Source organism: Saccopteryx bilineata, chromosome 10 (assembly GCF_036850765.1).
Source record: "Saccopteryx bilineata isolate mSacBil1 chromosome 10, mSacBil1_pri_phased_curated, whole genome shotgun sequence".
NCBI lineage: Eukaryota > Metazoa > Chordata > Mammalia > Chiroptera > Emballonuridae > Saccopteryx > Saccopteryx bilineata.
The window spans coordinates 62740563-62762373 of NC_089499.1; the positions used below are offsets into that span (position 1 = coordinate 62740563).

Consider the following 21811-nt stretch of genomic DNA (forward strand, 5'->3'; position numbering starts at 1 on the left):
TAAAGTACCTAGGAATAAATTTAACCAGGGAGATTAAAGACTTGTACTCGGAAAATTATAAAATATTGATAAAAGAAATCAGGGAAGATACGAACAAGTGGAAGTATATACCGTGCTCACGGTTAGGAAGAATAAACATCATTAAAATGTCTATATTACCCAAAGCAATTTATAAATTCAATGCAATACCAATTAAAATACCAATGACTTACTTCAAAGATATAGAACACATATTCCAAAAATTTATATGGAACCAAAAGAGAACACGAATAGCCTCAGCAATCTTGAAAAGGAAGAATAAAGTGGGAGGTATCACACTTCCGGATATCAAGTTATATTTTAAGGCCATTGTACTCAAAACAGCCTGGTACTGGCATAAGAAAAGGCATATAGATCAATGTAACAGATCTGAGAACCCAGAAATAAACCCACACTTTTATCAACAACTGATATTTGACAAAGGAGATAAGAGTATACATTGGAGTAAATACAGCCTCTTCAACAAATGGTGTTGGGAAAATTGGACAGCTACCTGCAAAAAAAAATGAAACTAGACCACCAACTTACACCACTCACAAAAATAAACTCAAAATGGATAAAAGACTTAAATGTAAGCCATGAAACCATAAGCATCTTAGAAGAAAACATAGGCAGTAAGCTCTCCGACATCTATCGCAGCAATATATTTGCTGATTTGTCTCCACAGCCAAGTGAAATAAAAGACAGGATAAACAAATGGGACTATATCAAACTAAAAAGCTTCTGCACAGCTAAAGACAATAAGAACAGAATAAAAAGACAAGCCACACAATGGGAGAATATATTGGACAATGCGTCTGATAAGGGGTTAATAACCAAAATTTATAAAGAACTTGTAAAACTTAATACCAGGAAGACAAACAATCCAATCAAAAAATGGGCAAAAGAAATGAATAGACACTTCTCCAAAGAGGACATACAGATGGCCAATAGGCATATGAAAAAATGCTCAACATCACTAATCATTAGAGAAATGCAAATTAAAACCACAATGAGATATCACCTCACACCAGTCAGAATGGCGCTCATCAATAAAACAACACAGAATAAGTGCTGGCGAGGATGTGGAGAAAAGGGAACCCTCCTGCACTGCTGGTGGGGGTGCAGCCACTGTGGAAAACAGTATGGAGATTCCTCAGGAAATTAAAAGTCGAACTGCCTTTTGACCCAGCTAAACCACTGTTAGGAATATACTCCAAGAACACCATAGGGCTGTTTGAAAGGAAGAAATGCACCCCCATTTTATGGCAGCATTGTTTACAATAGCAAAGATCTGTAAACAGCCCAAGTGTCCATCAGAGGACAAGTGGATTAAAAAGCTTTGGTATATAGGCCTTACCTGTGGTGGTGCAGTGGGATAAAGCGTCAACCTGGAACACTGAGGTTGCCGGTTCAAAACCTTGGGCTTGCCTGGTCAAGGCACATATGGGAGTTGATGCTTCCTGCTCCTCCCCCTTCTCTCTCTCTCTCTCTCTTTCTCTCTCACTCCTCTCTCTCTAAAAATCAATCAATAAATAAAAAATTCTTAAAAAAAATCTTTGGTATATATATATACTATGGAATACTACTCAGCCATAAGAAATGATGACATCGGATCTTTTACAACAACATGGATGGGCTTTGGTAACATTATACTGAGCGAAATAAGTAAATCAGAAAGAACTAAGAACTATATGAACTATATGATTCCATACATAGGTGGGACATAAAAATGAGACTCAGAGACATGGACAACAGTGTTGGGGTTACAGGGTGGGGGGGAGGAGAGGGAGGGGGTTGGGGGAGGGAAGGGTCATAAAGAAAACCAGTTAGAAGGTGACAGAAGACAATTTTTTAAATCTTTTTTTTCTTTTTTTCTTTATTCATTTTTAGAGAGGAGAGAGAGAGGGAGAGAGACAGAGAGAGAGAAGGGGGAGGAGCTGGAAGTATCAACTCCCATATGTGCCTTGACCAGGCAAGCCCAGGGTTTCGAACCGGCGACCTCAGCATTTCCAGGTCGACGCTTTATCCACTGCACCACCACAGGTCAGGCCAGAAGACAATTTTATCAATGTCACCCCATCAAAATTAATTAAAAAAAAAAGAATATGTCTCACAGCTAATTCAGACAGTTAGAAGAATAGTATAAGGATGCTAATTCTGCTTCTCAGGCCACATCCTGAAAAAGGAGCCCCAAGCAAATTGGTGATTTGGCTCCTCTGATTTTGCCAATTGGATTAAAAAAAAAAATAGGTCAGGAACGCCCTGAAATGGAACTAACAATACATGAGCATAAATTTAAAGGACATTTAGATACTGGAGCTGATGTATCTGTTATTGCTAAGCTACATTGGCCTCCTTCCTGGCCCACTCATGCAGCAGCCACAGAATTACAAGGAATAGGGCAGAGTAAATCCCCTCAACAAAGTTCTAGTTTTCTACATTGGGAAGATTAAGAAGGTCATTCTGGATTTTTTAAGCCTTATGTGCTCCCTGGATGGCCAGTTAACTTGTGGGGTAGAGATATTTTGAAAAATATGGGAGCGTTGCTTGTCAGTCCTAATGGTTTAGTCAGGACTCAGATGCTTGATCGGGGATTCTTGCCCACCAAGGGACCAGGGAAAGTACAGCGAGGAATTCTCACCCTCATAGAAGTGGCACCCAATACCAGAAGGTGTGGATTAGGATATCAAAATTTAGCATAGGGGCCTTGGTAGCTCCTGCTACCTCAATAATGCATTGTACAGACCCAATTACTTGGAAATCAGATAATCCTGTATGGGTAGACCAATGGCCCCTTTCTCAGGAGAAACTTAGGGCAGCTGCTCAATGGGTACAAGAGCAGCTACAGCTTGGGCACATTGAATCATCTAATAGCCCATGGAATACACTTCCATATTTTGATTTTGTTGCCTCCTGGATTATCAAGGGGCATAGGCGACCCATACAGCTTATAGGTTTTGAGCCTCAAAATTATTGTTGTTCCTTTTTTCAAAGGATCAACAACAATGGCTCTGGGAAACTTCCACTAAATGGCAAATCGCTCTTGCAAATCAATGGACAACTTTATACTGAAACTGTCTACTTAAAATCAGCTCAAAGTCTAGAATTATATGCCATTATCATGGCTTTTCAGCATTTGCCATATTTCCCCCTTTAATCTATATACAGACAGCAAATATTTGCTTATGCTGTCTCCACTATAAAGACTGCTGTCTTAGGGACAAATACTGATGAACTATTTCAGCAGTTCCTCCTTCTTCAAAGACTTGTATGTCAACATAGAGCTCCATGTTTCATAGGACATACTTGAGCTCACTCCATGCTCCCTGGAGCTTTAGCACAAGGGAATGCCCTTTTTATTTTTTGTATTTTTCTGAAGTTGGAAATGGGGAGGCAGTCAGACAGACTCTCGTATGCACCCAACCGGGATCCACCCGGCACACCTACCGGGGAGAATGATCTGCCCATCTGGGGTGTTGCTCTGTTGCAACCAGAGCCATTCTAGCGCCTGAGGCAGAGGCCACGGGGCCATCCTTAGAGCCCAGGGTGGCTTTGCTCTGGTGGAGCCTTGGCTGCGGGAGGGAAAGAGAGAGACAGAGAGGAAGGAGAGGAGGAGGGGTGGAGAGGCAGATGGGTGCTTCTTCTGTGTGCTCTGGCTAGGAATCGAACCCGGGAATCCTGCACACCAGGCCGATGCTCTACTACTGAGCCAACCGGCCAGGGCCTAGGAATGCCCTTGTTGATCAAGCTACCCAAAAGAAAATTATTTGGAGCAACCATGACAAATCGAGCAATTCAGTTTCATACTATTCATCACCAGAACGCTGCAGCCCTGTGTAAACAGTTTCAACTTTCTTGGGAAGCAGCACTGCAGATTGGGAAATCCTGTCCAAGGGGTCCTATACTACAATCTGCCCCTTCATTTGGAGTTAACTCTCAAGGACAATTTTGGCAAATGGATGTTACTCATATACCTTCATTTGGCAAAGTCCTATGTCCACGTTACAGTGGATACATATTCTGAATTTATAGCAACCTCTGTCAGAACAGGAGAGGCTGCTAAGCATGTTATAGCTCATTGTCTGTATGCATTGTCCTATTATTGGATTTCCTAAACTGGTTAAATTGACAATGCTCCTGCATATGGAGCAAAAGCATTTACTGTATTTTGTCATTCTTACAATCTTTAAAGTTAAGGTATTATTAAAGTGTACCCAGCAAATATTTTAAGGTCAATTTAAAAAATATTTAAAAGGGGGTAGTCATATCCTGGAACTCCTACGGGTCTACCATATCATGCTTTTTACTTAAAAAAATTTTAAATTTCTTTTGAATGCTGATGAACAGGAGACGCCAAATCTTTTTCACCTGCAAACTACTACCTTCTTTATTTGATCCAGCTAATAACACTGTTTTGTCTTTTTCCAAATAGCTCCAGATATATGGAAAAGATTTATATAGGCAGGTGGGGATCCTCAATCCCTTCAGCAAGATCTTCTGAGCATGGCTTTTAAGACACCTAGAGGCAGAAAAAGCCCAATAGAGATCAGGGGAACTACCAGCTTTTAGGATACGCCCTTAAAAGGCTCCAACACCCCAAAGGGGTCTCATAGGATGCCATCTGGGTCCTGCTTCAATAGTGGAAAGGAAGGTCATGAAGCTAAAGCCTGCCAGACTTACATGCCTCTGATGTGAGGAAAAAGGGACACGGGAAGGTAGGCTTCCCCCTCGCTCCTCTAAGGGAGGGTTCAGTCTCTTCCAGCCCTGCTCCAGCCACCTATGACCTAACCTTGCCCAGAATGCTGGGGTTTGCCACTGAAGGCTGAAGGTGCCCAGGGCCGTCGGCCCCATCTACGACACTGGACGAGCCTAAGGTATTTCTCCCAAGACGCAGGTAAACTGATCTCATTTGCACAAGGGCCACTTAACTATGTCTTGCCTGAATAGTCAGGTTTTTTATTCTTCCCTTTAAGATCTCTGTTGTGGGTGTTGATAGTCCTATTTTCTGCTGCTTTAATATATAGTGTTTCCTTTATTCCTGCTACCTCAATGCCCCACTCATATTTCAGGCTGGGACCTACTCCTAATGTAGAGCTCTTTCCTCCTTTTGCCAACTTCTATTATGAATGTACCTTTGCCACCCAGTTTATTGTATCCCAAGGTTCTCTTTACCAAGCCACAGTCACAGAGCTCCAGGGAAAAGCAACCTGGTCTCATCTCTCCAGGCAGAGGAGAACAGAAGCTCCATATCCACACATGCTGCAGATGGCTTTTCCAGTCTACCTGAATCATTACCAGCTAGAAGCAGCGGTCATTGGGACTTGGACGTGAGCTGCAAAGTATAGAATTGTGACAATTCCAGTGCCATGCGGACTTTTCCTGAATGTGGACTTTTCCTGGACTCCTGCTCCTTGGGACAGCTCCTAACAGACTGAACTGGGGTTGGGTTGCATTTTTCAGGGATTTGGCATGGTGTTGGGGCCAACTTGGACTTGGTGAACATGTTAAGAACACTACTCTTATGGATTCTTGCTGTATTGGCCAAGAATTTGCTTAAAGGCTTTAATCACTGTAAAAAAAAAATAGAAGACTAGATAAAGAAGATGTGGCACATATACACAATGGTATACTATTCAGCCATAAGAAATGATGACATCAGATCACTTACAACAAAATGGTGGGATCTTGATAACATTATACGGATTGAAATAAGTAAATTAGAAAAAAACAAGAACTGCAGGATTCCATACATTGGTGGAACATAAAAACGAGACTAGAGCCCTGGCCGGTTGGCTCAGCGGTAGAGCGTCGGCCTAGCGTGTGGAGGACCCGGGTTCGATTCCCAGCCAGGGCACACAGGAGAAGCGCCCATTTGCTTCTCCACCCCTCCGCCGCGCTTTCCCTCTCTGTCTCTCTCTTCCCCTCCCGCAGCCAAGGCTCCATTGGAGCAAAGATGACCCGGGCGCTGGGGATGGCTCTGTGGCTTCTGCCCCAGGCGCTAGAGTGGCTCTGGTCGCAACATGGCGACGCCCAGGATGGGCAGAGCATCGCCCCCTGGTGGGCAGAGCATCGCCCCTGGTGGGCGTGCCGGGTGGATCCCGGTCGGGCGCATGTGGGAGCCTGTCTGTCTCTCCCTGTTTCCAGCTTCAGAAAAATGAAAAAACAAACAAAAAAAAACAAACAAAAAAAAAACGAGACTAAGAGACATGGACAAGAGTGTGGTGGTTACGGGGGGGGGGGGGCGGGGGGAGGGAAGGAGGGAGAGGGGGAGGGGGGAGGGTTACAAAGAAAACTAGATAGAAGGTGACGGAGGACAATCTCTCTTTGGGTGATGGGTATGCAACAGAATTGAATGACAAGATAACCTGGACATGTTTTCTTTGAATATATGTACCCTGATTTATTGATGTCACCCCATTAAAATAAAAATTTATTTATAAAAAAAAAGAGAAAAATATTCTATATGCTGTTTTATCAGCAAATGCTCATTTCTACTTGTAAATACAATTCAAACAAGTTGTAGGTGGCATATAAGTATTATATCTTAGATACATAAAAGGGATAGCATATCACATGATTTAGTCATTAATATATTTTGTTATTTAAATAACATTTATCCATAATTAGACCTTTTTGTCTTCAACTATCTGTTTTTAGAGAATATTTGAAGGTTAGCATAATCCAGGTGTATAAAAACGAATTAAGTTATGAGCAAATGCAAACAAAAGGACAGTTTTTAATGGTATATCTTTTTTATTTATTGATTTTAAAGAGAAAGGGAAAAAGAGAAACATCAATTTGTTGTTCCATTTATCTATGTACTCACTGGTTGATTCCTGTATTGGCCTTGACCAGAGATAAAACCTGAAACCTTGGTGTATCTGGACAATATTCAAACCAACTGAGAAGCTGGCCAGGGCCTAATGGCATCTCTTTTAAATACACTGAATTATTTTACATTATTCTCTGAAGGATATTACCCTATAACTTAAAAAAGGAGCAATATCCAATATAGTTTATTATTAATTAATAAAACCCCAAAACCAGTATTATATACTAGCTACTTTTAGGAAGGAAAAAGAATAAAAGTAATTTGAGATTTAAAGTTAAAGAGAAAAGGTAACAAGCAAAGGACAGTCTAAGAATACCTAGTTATTAAGCTAAAACATTTTCATCAGGACATTTTCATAATCAATACATTGCTACAAAGAATATGAGATCACTTAGTTGATCAGTCTGTTATTAAACCAGACTAGTCACCTATTCATAGTGTAGTAAACAAAAGAAAGTTTTCATTTGAATTAAAAAAAAAGTTAGGAAGTAAAAGGACTCTCATAATGCACAAGTTTCATTTACTGTGCCTTTTTTTTTTTTTTTTAAGTGAGAGGAGGGCAGATAGAGAGACAGACTCCTGCATATGCCCAACCAAGAGTCACCTGGTAACCCTCATCTGGGGCTAATGCTTGAATCAACTGCGCTATCCTCAGCACCTGAGGCCAAGGCTTGAACCAATCGAGCCATTGGCTGTAAGAAGGGAAGAGGGAGAGAAGGGGAAGAGGGAGACAATGGGAAGAAGGAGACAAAGGGAAGAGGGAGACAAAGGGGAGAGGGAGAGAAGGGGAAGAGGGAGGGGAAGAGAAGCAGATGGTCACTTCTACGTGCCCTGACTGGGGATTAAATTTGGGATGCTCTAACAAAATAAAAATGCTGGGCCAATGCTCAATCAACTGAGCCAACTAGCCAGGGCCTACTGTGTTTTTTAAAGCATTCCAACTTAACAGAAATAAGACAAGATATTCAAGTGTTTTAAAATCAAAGGCCTTTAATTCAGTTTTCAGTAATGACCATCAATGCCTTCACAAAACCCTTTTCACTGAAAACAGAAGGCACTAGGCATTATACAACACCCTGAAAGCAGTGATTTCTTCTGATGCTGGTGGAGATAAACATAAAATGGCAGACTTTAGATCCTAACAATGTCTCCTGGAAAAAAGGGGGGGGTAGACAACTCTGAAAATCACACAGAAAACTTAAATTACCACTCAGTCTCTCTCAGGTTCCCAATGCAATTTTAAATCATTTTTACAAGTAATTTGAAATTAATAGATAAACCAGGTTAAGTATGATAGAGTTTTCAACATTTGTCAGGTTTTAGTTGAATACAGTAAACATAAAGATAATCATTATGCTAACTGGCATCCTTTGATACTCTTTAGCTATGTAAAATAAACTTGAAATGATACATCCTATAGTGGCATAATTTAAAATATTCTTGCTATAATACTTTAAAATTATAGTCACAAACTACATATAAATTGTAAGATTATTAAAATACACCTTTTGAAAAATAATATGACCATTTATATCTAAATAAGGTTGCCCAGAAAGGTATGAGATATTTCAGCAATTTAAAAGTAATTGCCCCTTTTCCATAAGGATAACTGTTGTTTCACAAAATAACTCATGTGATCTGAAGCAAATAATTTCTCTCAAATGCCAAATTCTCTCTCTGACTTTGAGGTATGCTATAAGAGAATGTATCCATGAGAAAGGGGCACATTTGGGTGTAAGACCACAGTTACAAATACAAGGAGCAGTCTACAGCCATACCACCCTGAACGCGCCCGATCTCGTCAAATACAAGGAGCCTTTTCAGGGTCGGAAGTGCCCTTAAAAGTTATATTAACAGAAAAGGATAGCTTCTGAAACCATTTCTTTTACAAACACATACAACTAAATTTGGTTACTGAGAGGGTAATTCAAGATGCAGCTATTTACATATGTGCTATGTCATGTGTGCCTGTTTTAAATAGTGGCTTCTGTAGGACACTCCTTTTCAAACACAAACCAAACAACTTTGGTAGAGTAAACCAAGCCACAATTTTCTATTTTTGGCAAGGTAGTATAAACAAAACAGAAACAAATAACAACAAAAAACTAGCTACAACAGTGATTCAGGCAAAAGTTCCCATGTCAAACAACAGTAGAGAAAGTGTTCTGAGAAACATTAATTTGGGAAGAAAAAACTCAACCAAACAAATAATGCTCAAAATAAATCTTACAACCACTGAAATGATTATCACATAAAAGGTTTATGAATGCTTTTAAAATAAGAATAGTTCAGTTTTAAAAATAGCTGATGAAGTTTATAATTAAAATGTCTTTGAAAAACATCCAAGCTAATTAACTTAAACAGAAATGAATTAGTAAAGGGTAAGAAGAAATTAACTCTTCCATAATTAATATTAGATGCCTTCTTGCCTTTGGAAAAACTGGTAAGATTAAATTTGAAAATGGTATTGAAAATAATGAAATGCAACCTACATGACAATTGAAAAAAAAAATACCATGCCACTGCTAATAAACATGATGGGAGACAAGAAACATACTGTTTTTAAGCAACTATTACGCAAAAGTATGCCTCATATATTACATATCATAATCAAGAAAAAGTTTCAAGACCAGCAGCTGGGCTTCGTGAAATATGTAGGAAAACGGAAGGCACTACAAGAGCAATAATTACTTCTAACTACAGTCAGTTCATCCTTTTCCTTCTCAAGAAGACAGCCAGTGTGAATGTTATTTTTATATCCCCCTGAGTTTTAACATGATTGGGCAAAAAAGCACCAATTTAAAAAAATATCTGCAATGCCAGCACTGCAGTTTGGAATCACTTATACTGATGGCCCCCACAGGTCTCTCATAAGAGCACTTTAGAACATGATTAAAAATATAAAAATGCCTTTCTGTGTTTCAATATTAAAGTGGAACCACCACAGATAACCATTTTTAAAAATAATGCACTAAAAAAGTCAGTATAGTCTTTCCACCCTGGAGCTAGCTAGCATTTACGGCTATTTTCCACTCCAGGAGATCTCCTTTGTGCGTCCAGTTGAAATGTCAGTATGCTTCATGATGCACCACAGTCCTTTTTGGCTGGAAAATCCTGGCAAATATCATGTCATGCCCGTTTTGAGCAGTATGCCTTGTAGGTCCTCTGGCAGTGCTAAGATAATTGTGTCTATGTGTGTCCGTAACTTTTCCATAGTTTCGGGTTTCAAAGGTAAATGCTCTCGATCAGCCTGCAACTACACAAGAAACATTTAGAAGCATTTAACTTATTCTCTGAGTCTATTAATACACTGTATTTCTAAATAAGCATTATTTATTTATTTTTTTACAGAGACAGAGAGAAAGTCAGAAAGAGGGATAGAAAGGAACAAACAGGAACAAAGAGAGATGAGAAGCATCAATCATTAGTTTTTCATTGCGACATCTTAGTTGTTCATTGATTGATTTCTCATATGTGCCTTGACTGTGGGGCTACAGCAGACTGAATAACCCCTTGCTCAAGCCAGCGACCTCGGGTCCAAGCTGGTGAGCTTTGCTCAAACCATAAGAGCCCGCGCTCAAGCTGGTGACCTCGGGGTCTCGAACCTGGGTCCTCCGCATCCCAGTCCGACACTCTATCCACTGTGCCACCTCCTGGTCAAGCTAATTAAGCATTTTTAAAGGTCTAATGATTTGAAACTTTGAGCTCAGTAAAAGACTTCTGTGTAAATTGATAATACTTAACCGATACCATGGTGGTATTAAATATAAGTGACAATGATTTTGTAGAGCTCATTAGACTCCAGGTAAATATTTAAAAAATAATAAGGCATCATTATGATCTGCTTGAGTGACTATTTTCCACGCAGATCTACCATCAACTGACCAATCTCAAGTCCTCTCATTTACAAAGGTTACATCATGGACTATCACATCAGATGTGAAGAAAATACTGTCACAGATCTTTGGCTTGCTTTGGCTACATACCAATTTACTTTTTAACTTCAATACAAGGTCTACTGTTTCTACTTCTGTGTGTTTCTGGGTCCAGAGAAGTAAGTCCTAGAAAAAAAATCAAATTCCAAATCAGTTAAGTACTCAAAACCATTTTCAAACATTATTTATTTATTTATTATTTTTTCAAATAATTTCAATAGATAAAACCACTGAGAAGGACAGTAAGGAAAAAGAGAATAGGGTATTTAACCCAAATATAGCATGACAGTACAGAAATAATTCTGTACATGATATTCTAACAATGTTACTTAGATAATTTTCAACATTAGTCAGAACAATTGTCAAGTATCTGGCAGTAAAATTAAATGTAAGAACTTCCTTTCTGAGGTAGCCCTTTTAGATCAATCATGAAAAACAAAACTGCAACTCAAAGTACAACACTAACCACTACCCCCACTGAGTTATTTTATAAGGAGCACTGACTAACAAATGAAGATAACTGGGAACATATGATACAAGATGTAAACTCTGAATCTTCAAATAAGCTCTTCTTGGACTTATTTGTGGTTGTCTTCATCATATTCCTTCTCTTAAAAATCACAAACACTGTGAGTTTATGATTACAAAGTTAACACTGAGGTTAGCCCACCTCAAGCTAAATACAAATGAAAATGAGACTATCCTTTTTATATATTTTCACTCAATTTTAAATAGTCTGGTAACAAAGAATATAAAGTTAGCCCAAATACAGGAAAAAACTATTAACAGTAAATGGAAAAGGTTAATGAGGCACGCTGGAAAAAATCTAGAGTTAGACTGCTTGAATTTAAATCCTGACTATGCAGTGGTATGCTGGAAGATATCTAACAACCAGAGAAAGTCTCTACTTTCTAATTTCTGTGGTGTAATACTCTCACTGTAGCTGGTTTCAAACTACTGACCTGAGATCACTGAATGCAAAGCAGGGAAGAGATATACAGTCAGCTCTTATGATTCAATGCAAGTTGGCTCTAGCTCACTGCAGGCTCCTTACTTAGCAGTTATGTGATCTGAAGCAAGTCACTTAACATACAATCTTCAGGTATCCCATAATGCAGATCATAACATACCTACATCAACGAATTGTTGTGAAAATTAAAAGATACTATCCATATAGAGCACCTACACAGTCCTTGGCATATAGCACATGATCTAGAAAAGTGAGCTATTACTATTTATAAAATAGAAGATATAGATACCCTTCCAGCCTCTAAAGATAACTTTATTTTTTTCCCAACTGTTGTTTATATCACATAAACATGCTGTTCTCTAACCTCATCACAAAGAGCTTCCAGATGGAGTGCCTCCAATTTCTGGGTCATTTCCTTTCGCCGGGTCTTGAACCAACCATCAAAATTTGGAGATTTTAGAAAATGCCTATAAAAATATATTTTAAAAAAGCAAAGTATGATTATGACTTACTTCCTCTCCTCAATACATTTCCTACCGTTGGCTTGAAGAACAACGTAAAACAAAATAATTCTGAATAAAAGAATATAAGTTTAAATCCAGTTTGTTGTTTTAAATAAAGCTTTACAGATGAGTAAAAAAAAGAAGGCTAACCGGTAAAGCCCAATCCAGTCGCCTTTTATTCTTGAGGTCAATTGAGGTCCTGTTTTCTCAAGGGTTTTCATAAATTCTTCTGGAAGAAATTGTCTTAATTGAGGTGGACTCTAGAAAAAAAGGACATACTGTATTTAAAAATTAGAAACAGATATGATCACATAAGTTACAGATAGAGACTCATAAAGGAATTTAACTTAATATATTTATACCTTCCATGGAGAAATACTTTTCTGCAAAGGCATCAAACTTGCCACATATCTTTCCTAAAACCAAGACAAAAAATTAATCAAGTTAGGTGTTTTACCCAGGGAGTCTTCCCTTAAAAGCAATGGGTTTCCAAGTTTTTCATTATATGGTCTTTCAATGGATGTCAACAACACCATCACTCCCCACAATCATAAAGCTAAATTCAGACTGAATTAAGAAGTCAGACTTCCAATAAAAAAATGTAACTAAACCTTAGACAATCCAAGGAGTACAGTTTTTTTTGTTTGTTCGTTTGTTTTTTTGTGACAGAGACAGAGAGAGGGATAGATAGGGACAGACAGACAGACAGGAAGGGAGAGAAGCATCAATTCTTCATTGTTCATTGATTGCTTTTTCATATGTACGTTGACTGGGGGGCTACAGCAGACTGAATGACCCCTTGCTCAAGCCAGCGACCTTGGGCTCAAGCTGGTGAGCCTTGCTCAAACCAGATGAACCCGCTCAAGCTGGCGACCTCGGGGTTTCAAACCTGGGTCCTCCACGTCCCAGTCCGACGCTCTATCCACTGCGCCATCACCTGGTCAGGTGGGAGCACACATTTTTAATGATAATAATTAACCTTATTGAATTATGACGTTCCAGAGAATATACTCAACATTTTAAATGTATAGCATTTTTAAATCCTGGCAACCATCCTATTTGGCAAGTATTGTTGGGAACCTACTGCTTCAAAAGGATAAGTAACCTGACCAAGGTCAGGTTAGTTTAAACTTGAATTTAGTCTACTTGACCTCAGCCCATGCTCTTAAGCACCATAGAAAGTTCATTTTCTTAAACAAATTTAAATGAAATGAGTAAAATTGACATCCATGGACCAAGAAAGAATATTTCTTCCCAAAATACAACCACAAAAATCTCCAGGTTACCCCATATAGTATTCACAGATAGATTACTTTACATTAATAACTACCTGGACTCTCTCTCTGATCCAGTCTCTAAACAAGGACTACATCATGGCACTGCCTGATACCATGACGCTTCACTTTGTATTTTAATAATTTTCACTGAATTTCATGGAATAACTGTTATAATTCAGTTATTTATTCCAATAATATTTACTAAGTGCTACCAAATACCGGGCTGAGGAAAATATAATGAGCAAATAAGATCCCTATCATCATGGATAGCATATCAAACTGTGCTCAAGAAAATAACATCAGAAAAAGAAGTTACAGGATAACCTAGTAAGGTACAAAATGCAATAAGTATATAACATTTTATTGTAATTATCTCATGCAAGATATTCACAACAACCCTGAAAACTATTTAGGAAAAGTAGAATCAGCCATATTTTACAGATAAAGACATTGAGGGTAAGAGAGAGAAAGTGACTTCCCAAAGTTACACAGTTAATACAGAATAACGAGTCCTGGTCTCTTGCAAGGGCTCCATTTTTAAACACTAAATACATCAGTAACAAAACACACACCTTAAGATAAGGTTCTGGTGGATGGAAAAACATTCATATACCCTTCAACAAATCACTAAAGTAAGAAAATGTGTATGTTAACTTACTAATGGAATGATGAAGCTTTGGGTTAATTCCAAGAAATAGCGTCGCAGAATAACGCTTTGAGCCTCAGAAGGACGTTTCTGTTGTACACCCTTAAAAGAGGAAATAATAAGAACCTATATTCTAGTATTAGGGAATGTATAACAATGGATATTTATAGAATTTCAACTGCTACTTAAATATATATTACCTGATATAAAACAAACCCTAGAACTTTACCCTGAAGTAATTTAATTTGAAATTCATTATGCAATATACTGCGAAAAAAATTCTTAAGAGAAAAACATAAAACATTAATTTCATACTTAAAAATATCAGTTCACAATGAAATCTCTCTTTATTTCATATCTGCAATATTAATACTATTTACATTTCCCAAAAAAATTTCTAACTATCCCTTATTGTTAGATGCTAAGCCACCGCATGGAAGAGTCTACTTTTCACTGTAACTTGCAAGTCTTCAGGAAGACTGACACTGGTTTGTAGCTGCAGCTCCCTATTTTAGGCCCACAATTGCTGCTTCAGTAGTTTCTTGATTTTATGAAGCATTGGTTCAAAAGAGAGACCTCATTTCACATTCTTAAACATAAAGCACATATTCCTGAACTGGTATTTCATATCTGACTAAGAAAATTTAAATTAGTAACATGAGCAAATAATTACCTTCTGTAATTGTTTTATGATCTCTTCATCTCTATTTAGATATGGCTTATAAGAAGTATAAACTCCTAAGAAATAAAGAAAACAAAGTAAAGAGTAAGCTTTTTATTTTTACCAAGTATTCATATATGCATATATTATAAAATTAATCAAAGTCAATACCAGGTTTAGAATCCAGAGTCTTTAGGTTCTTCAATTTTTTCACTTTAACCTGCTTAGGAATTTCACCTGAAGGAAGTATCAAAAAGATTCTTAGAATTATTCAAATTTCACATCACAAACCTGAAATTTTATAAGATTAATAATCTACTAAATTAATTACTTAGGAATATTATAGCTAATGTATTCTTCCTAACATCAATTAATGTTATTAATTCCTAACATCAATTAATGTTATTAATTACTGGTAATAAACCAGTAATTAAGTGTTTATTACTGGTACTTTAAAACTGGATAAAAGGAATACTGGATTATTACAGCATTACAGAAACAACTTATGTAAATGATATGAAAAGGGTACTTGATCTTTTATTAATATCTATCATTACTTAAAATATCCCCTTTTGTCACTCAGCTTATAATGATAAATATTTGTGCCAAATACATAAAATTAAAAATGTATGTATTAATATAAAGAAAATGCCCTTTAAGAGTAAATGGAGCCTGATCAGATGGCTCAGCAGTAGAGTATCAGCCCAGCGTGTGGATGTCCAGGGTTCAATTCTCGGTCAGGGCACACAGGAAAAGCGACCATCTGCTTCCCTACCCCTCCCCTTTCTCTCTCTCTTCTCCTCCCGCAGCCATGGCTCAATTGCCTTGAGTGAGTTGGCCCTGGTGCTGAGGATGGCTCCACAGGTTACAAAGGAGCATCACCCTCTAGTGGGCTTGCCGGGTGAATCCTGGTGGGGGTGCATGCAAGAGACTGTCTCTACCTCCCTTCCTCTCACTAAAAAAAAAAAAAAAAGTAAATGGGATTGCCTGACCAGGCCGTGGTGAAGTGGAAAGAGTGTCAGACTATGACATAGTTCAAAACTGAGGTCATTGACTTGAGCCCAGGCTCATCTGGCTTGAGCCTAGGCTCACCAGCTTGAGTACGGGGTTGCTGGCTTAAGCATGGGGTCATGAACATGACCCCATGGTTGCTGGCTTGAGCCCAAGGTCGCTGGCTTGAGCAAGGGGTCACTCGTTCTACTGAAGCCCATGCCCCCCCGTCAAGGCACATATGAGAAAGTAATTAATGAACAGCTAAGGTAGCGCACCAAAGAATTGATGCTTCTCATCTCTCTCCCTTCCTGTCTGCTCCCATCAGTCCCTCTCTGTTTTGAAAAAAAAAAAAGAAGAAGAAGAAGAAGAAACGGAATTCAAAGCAATTTCTATATTAAAATGCAGATAGCATTCAAAGGTATTTTTTGACATCGCCCAAAATTCTGCTTTTGCATTGTAGAAACTTATACTGCCACCAGGTGGTGATAGTGGATGCTCAGATGGGACAAGATTCCTGAGCAGGGCTGCTGTGAACAAATCTTGAAGCATATGCAGTAGTTCTAGTCCTGAGGTCTAGAAAAGCTACAATCTAAACCTACCTTCTCACTGGCAGAAAAATACCTCAAGATAAACACAAAGTGTCACACACACACAAAATATAACAGGCACAAAATATAATAGGCTTTCTTTCTTTTTTCCTTCCTTTCCTTTCCTTCCCTTGGTGGAGGGGGAGGGGGAGGGGGAGGGGGAAGGGGGAGGGAGAGGGGGAGGGGGAGGGGGAGGGGGAGGGAAAAGAGAAATGGGAAGCATCAACTCATAGTAGTTGCTTCTCATATGTGCCTTAACCAGGCAAGCCCAGGGATTCGAACAGGTGACCTCAGCATTCCTAGTTGTCACTTAATCCACTGCACCACCACAAATCAGGCTATAATTTCAGATTTCAAAACTTATTATAAAACTACAATAATGAAGACATTGCATTGCTGTAAAGATAAGACATATAGGCTAATTAATGCAACAAAAACAAGAGTACAAAAATAAACCCTTATGTTTATGGCCAACTGATTTTCCACAGAGGTACCAATGTAAGTCAGTGGAGAAAGGATAGTCTTTTCATAAACGGTGCCAGGATAACTGGGTTTCACTATACAAAAAAAGATGATTTTAAACCCTTAACCCATATCATAACAAAAAATAACTCAAAGTGGTTCACAGACCTAAATGTAAGTGCTAACACAATACAATTTTTAGAAGAAAACATAGGAGAAATTCTTTGTGACCTTTGGTTAGGCAATAAATCCTTAGATACAGTATCCAAAGGCCAATCCAGCCCTGGCCAGTGATTCAGTGCATAACACATCATCCCCACTGAGGTCGCTGGTTTGATCCCCAGTCAGGGCACATAGGAGAAGCAATCAGTGAGTACACAACTAAATGGAATACCTAAGTTGAACAAGTTGATGCTCCTCTTTCCCTTTCTTCCCCTCTCTCCCCCACCCTCCCTATCTTTCTTCCAATCAATGAGGGGGGTAGGGAGGTAATCCACAAAAGAAAAAAATTATTAGCTAGACTTATCAAAAATTAAATACATCTTTATGGTTCCCAGAGGCAAGGGGTGAAGGTTGGGGGAATTGGATACAGGTGGTCAAAAGGTACAAACTTTCGGTCATAAGATAAGTAAGTACTAAGGCTCTAATGAACAACATGATGACTATAGTTAGCACTGCCACGTGGCATATTTAAAAGTTCTTAAAAGAGATTCCCAAGAGTTCTCATCACAAGAAAAAAAACATCGTTTTCTTTCTTTTTAAAATCCATGAGATGATAAGATGTTAAATAAATTAGTGGGAACCCTTTCACCATATAGGTAAGTCAAGTCAAGTCATCTAAGAATTTCAGTATAAAATTGAGTCTAATATTTGTAAATAATATGACTTAAAATGTTATCCCCTGACTCTAATATCTGTTTAGATTTTTGTATGTGCTAGAAGAATATCTTATAAAATAATAATATTAAATAATGTTTTAAATATGCCTGTATATACCAAAAGTCTTAGAAGTATCACAACTTAAAGCTATTTTAAAGTATTTTCAGTATCTCAAGTCTCAACTATTTCAATGGAAAATTAATAATGTCCGTGAATGTCAGAGGTACACAGCTACCATGGCTCTTCCTACCTACCGTCTTGTAGCCTGTGGAGGCCTGCTGGACATAGGACTTCTAAAACAACAAATGTGTCTAGAACCCTGGTCGGCAAACTGCGGCTCACAAGCCACATGCAGCTCTTTGGCCCCTTGAGTGTGGCTCTTCCACAAAATACCACGTGCGGATGCTACCTCGATAAGGAATGTACCTACCTATATAGTTTAAGTTTAAAAAATTTGGCTCTCAAGGCCCTGGCCGGTTGGCTCAGTGGTGAAGTGTCGGCCTGGCGTGCAGGAGTCCCAGGTTCAGTTCCGGCCAGGGCACACAGGGGAGGCGCCCATCTGCTTCTCCGCCCCTCCCCCTCTCCTTCCTCTCTGTCTCTCTCTTCCCCTCCCACAGCGAGGCTCCATTGGAGCAAAGATGGCCCAGGCGCTGGGGATGGCTCCTCGGCCTCTGCCCCAGGTGCTGGAGTGGCTCTGGTCGCAATAGAGCGACGCCCCGGAGGGGCAGAGCATTGCCCCCTGGTGGGCGTGCCGGGTGGATCCCGGTCGGGCACATGAGGGAGTCTGTCTGTCTCTCCCCGTTTCCGGCTTCAGAAAAATACAGAAAAAAAAAAATTAAAAAAAAAAAATTTGGCTCTCAAAAGAAATTTCAATCGTTGTACTGTCGATATTTGGCTCTGTTGACTAATGAGTTTGCTGACCACTGGTCTAGAAGTTTGTGATCTAAGGCCATTATTGCCAGCTATAAGTGGGCTTTCTAAAACCAGAGAAACTTAAAACTTCTTCAACTTAAAGGTGTTTATGCTTGAAATGAAACTGAATTCTACCTAGGCAAGAGGTGTGCTTATGTGTACAAGGAAAGAACAACATAGTGACTCCTGGCAGCAAACCGAGTGATCTAGGGAGAGGTAAGTAGTGCTCATAGAACAGTGGCATGGTTTATGCCAAATTCATAAGTAATTTTCTTGCTAAGTCCATTGAACACAGAATCCATGTAATGCTGTACTCCTTAAAGATTTAAACTTATTGAAAATAAATAAATAAAAGTGGATGTTCTCTTGTTAAAAAAAAAAAAAAAAGAGCCAGCCCTGGCCAATTGGCTCAGCAGATAAAGCATCAGACCGGTATATGGACATCCTGGGTTCAATTTTTGGTCAGAGCATACAAGAGAAGCGACCATCTGCTCTCTCCAGTTCCCTCTCTTTCTTCTGTCCTTCTTCTCCTCCTGCAGCCAGTAACTTGATTGGTTCAAGCATCAGCCCCAGCACTGAGGACAGCTTGGGTTGCTGGGTGGATCCCCATCGGGGCGCATGTGGGACTCTTATCTCACTATCTCCCCTCCTCCCACTGAAATTTAAAAAAGCTACCAAAAGTAAGGTATATATATCTTATTTTTCTCAAAGAGAGCACAAACATTTGACTTAATATCAGTACCACAGGAATATATAACACTTGTTTTGAAACCTACCTGAGAATTTTATGCCAAGTTCAACAATTCAAGCTTCTACAAGGTTTTTCAAGCAGTGTTGGAAATCCTTTTAACTGAGTTATTAATATATAAAAAGTAGCTCAAATTTTTGACGTTTCATTTTGATATTATTTGTTATAAACATGAAATATAAGTACATATTTTGGTAGGAACAATGATGTGTTACACCTGTATATTTTAGTGAGAAGTTATGCTCCTTTCCAAAAGCCCTCATTCAGGTTGCCTCAAGAAGGCTGCCATCAGGCCCTGGCCAGGTAGCTCAGTTGATTAGAGCATGGTCCCGACATGCTGAGGTTGCGGGTTCAATCCTGATCAGGGCACATATAAGAATCAACCAATGATGGAATGAATAAGTAGAATAACAAATTGATGTCTATCTGTCTGTCTCTTCTGTCTCTCTCTAAAAATGATAACTATAAATAAATAACTTAATTAAAGGTTGTCAACATAATTAAAAAGTAACCAAAAAATGAAAACAAAGGGGAAGAAATAAACCTGCTCAGCTATATTACACACTAAAAAGCAAAACATCAAGCCTATACTTTACCTGCTGGTTTAAGGTCTCCTATTCGAATAATGTGTGGCCAGTGCTGAAGTGTTTTCGCAAAAAAAGGATTGGTTACTCCTAATATCACTGAGGGCCTACATAAAAACAAAACAAAAACAAAAGGAGAAAAAAATGAATGCTCCATCGGTGAAGAATAGTTTACAATTTCTTTAGAGTGAATAAACAGATAATATTTTCCTTCATTCAATGTATTAGATATATACTACATGTCAGACACCATGTTTAGAACCAGGCATATAAAGAAAAAAAGAGTCTTTCTAAAAGCACACAGTTTAAAGGGTATATATACTGAATCATGATGCATAATTATGAGATAGTGAACGTGGTATAAAATGTACAGTAATTACAAAGGAAACACTACATCTAGCAGGGGATTTAAGGATGGCCTCATCAAAGAAATGACATTTGCACAAAGATATGAAACATGAGTAGGAGTTCTTTGCCAAGTGGATAAGGGTGATAAAGGTATGCAGGAGAATAAATAGTATGTGCAAGGCACTAAAGTGAGATCATGGTCTGTTTGTAGAACTACAAATAGTTTATTTAGCGTTCCTAGAGCACAAAGTAGAAACAATAAATAGTCAGAAAAAAAAGTAGTTGGGAAGATGCTGGCCAGATCATTGAGTCCCAAGTTAATATGTCAAGAAGTTTAGATATTATCTTATAGGCAAATTAAAGGGTCTACAGAGCTGAGTGGAGGAATGGCATATGAATAAAAATGTACTTATTAGAAAGGTTTCCCTGGGAAAGATTTAGAAGATACCCTACAAGAATGGGAAGAGATTTGGGAAAAAGCAACAGCAAATATGAAAAAGGGACAGTGGGATTGGAAAGAGAGCTTTGGAGAGAAAATTACAAATGTTCTAAGAGCTATTTTAGAGTGTTGAATTGACAGAATTTGGTAAAACCTGATGTGTACCATACCAAGACAAATTAGAAATTTATGACAAATTAGGTTTTGATAACTAAGAAAAAAGCAGTACCATTCATGAAAATAGTAAGAGGCCAGGGATTAGGGAAGAAAAAGAGGAAACAAAAAAAGAATTGTTTAAACATGTTTTGCCATTAAGATGTCTGTCCACATGCACCCCCATATTCATCGCAGCACTGTTCCAATGGCCAAGACATGGAAACAGCCAAAATGCCCTCCAATAGAGGACTAGATAAAGAAGATGTGGTACATATATACTGTGGAATACTACTCAGCCATAAGAAATGATGACATCGGATCATTTACAACAAAATGGATGGACCTTGATAACACTATACTGAGTGAAATAAGTAAATCAGAAAAAGCTAAGAACTGTATGATTCCATAGGTGGGATATAAAATTGAGACTATGGACAAAGATAAGAGTGCAGTGGTTACCAGGAGGAGAGGAAAGGGGAAGACAGGGGGGGTGGGAGGAGGGGCATAAAGAGCGACAAATATAAGGTGACAAAGGATGATTTGACTTTAGGTGATGGGTATACAACACAATCAACTGTCCAAATGATATGGGGATGTCTTCTCTAAATCTATGTACTCTAGTTGACCAATGTCACCCTATTAAATTTGTCTACATTAAATTTAAAAAAAAGATGTCTGTCCAGGTAGCAATGTGGTTTAAAAAATAAATAAAAACTAGATATATAGGTCTGGACCTTATAAAGATCTTGGCTAGGAAGATAAACCTTAGTCATCAGGACACAGGTGTTAACAGAAGCTGTGTGTACAATAAAATTATACTGAAAGAATCATCAGTCTGAAATTAGAACCCAGAAGATA

The 21811-nt window shown here is 38.5% G+C and overlaps 1 protein-coding gene across 4 annotated transcripts in view; it reads right to left on the reverse strand.

Annotated features, from left to right (window-relative positions):
* Positions 1-8459: 8459 nt before the first annotated feature.
* Positions 8460-21811, reverse strand: part of DENND6A (DENN domain containing 6A) — a 53312-nt gene continuing 39960 nt past the window's right edge. For all 4 annotated transcript variants that reach the window (XM_066244872.1, XM_066244871.1, XM_066244873.1 and 1 more), the window contains 9 exons: positions 20023-20117; positions 15017-15082; positions 14858-14922; positions 14197-14286; positions 12624-12677; positions 12412-12521; positions 12123-12225; positions 10840-10914; positions 8460-10109 (listed from right to left, as the gene is read on the reverse strand). In XM_066244872.1, the coding sequence (XP_066100969.1) occupies positions 9978-10109; positions 10840-10914; positions 12123-12225; positions 12412-12521; positions 12624-12677; positions 14197-14286; positions 14858-14922; positions 15017-15082; positions 20023-20117 (790 nt within the window). In that variant the 3' untranslated portion in view covers positions 8460-9977. The remainder of the gene's footprint in view (positions 10110-10839; positions 10915-12122; positions 12226-12411; positions 12522-12623; positions 12678-14196; positions 14287-14857; positions 14923-15016; positions 15083-20022; positions 20118-21811) is intronic.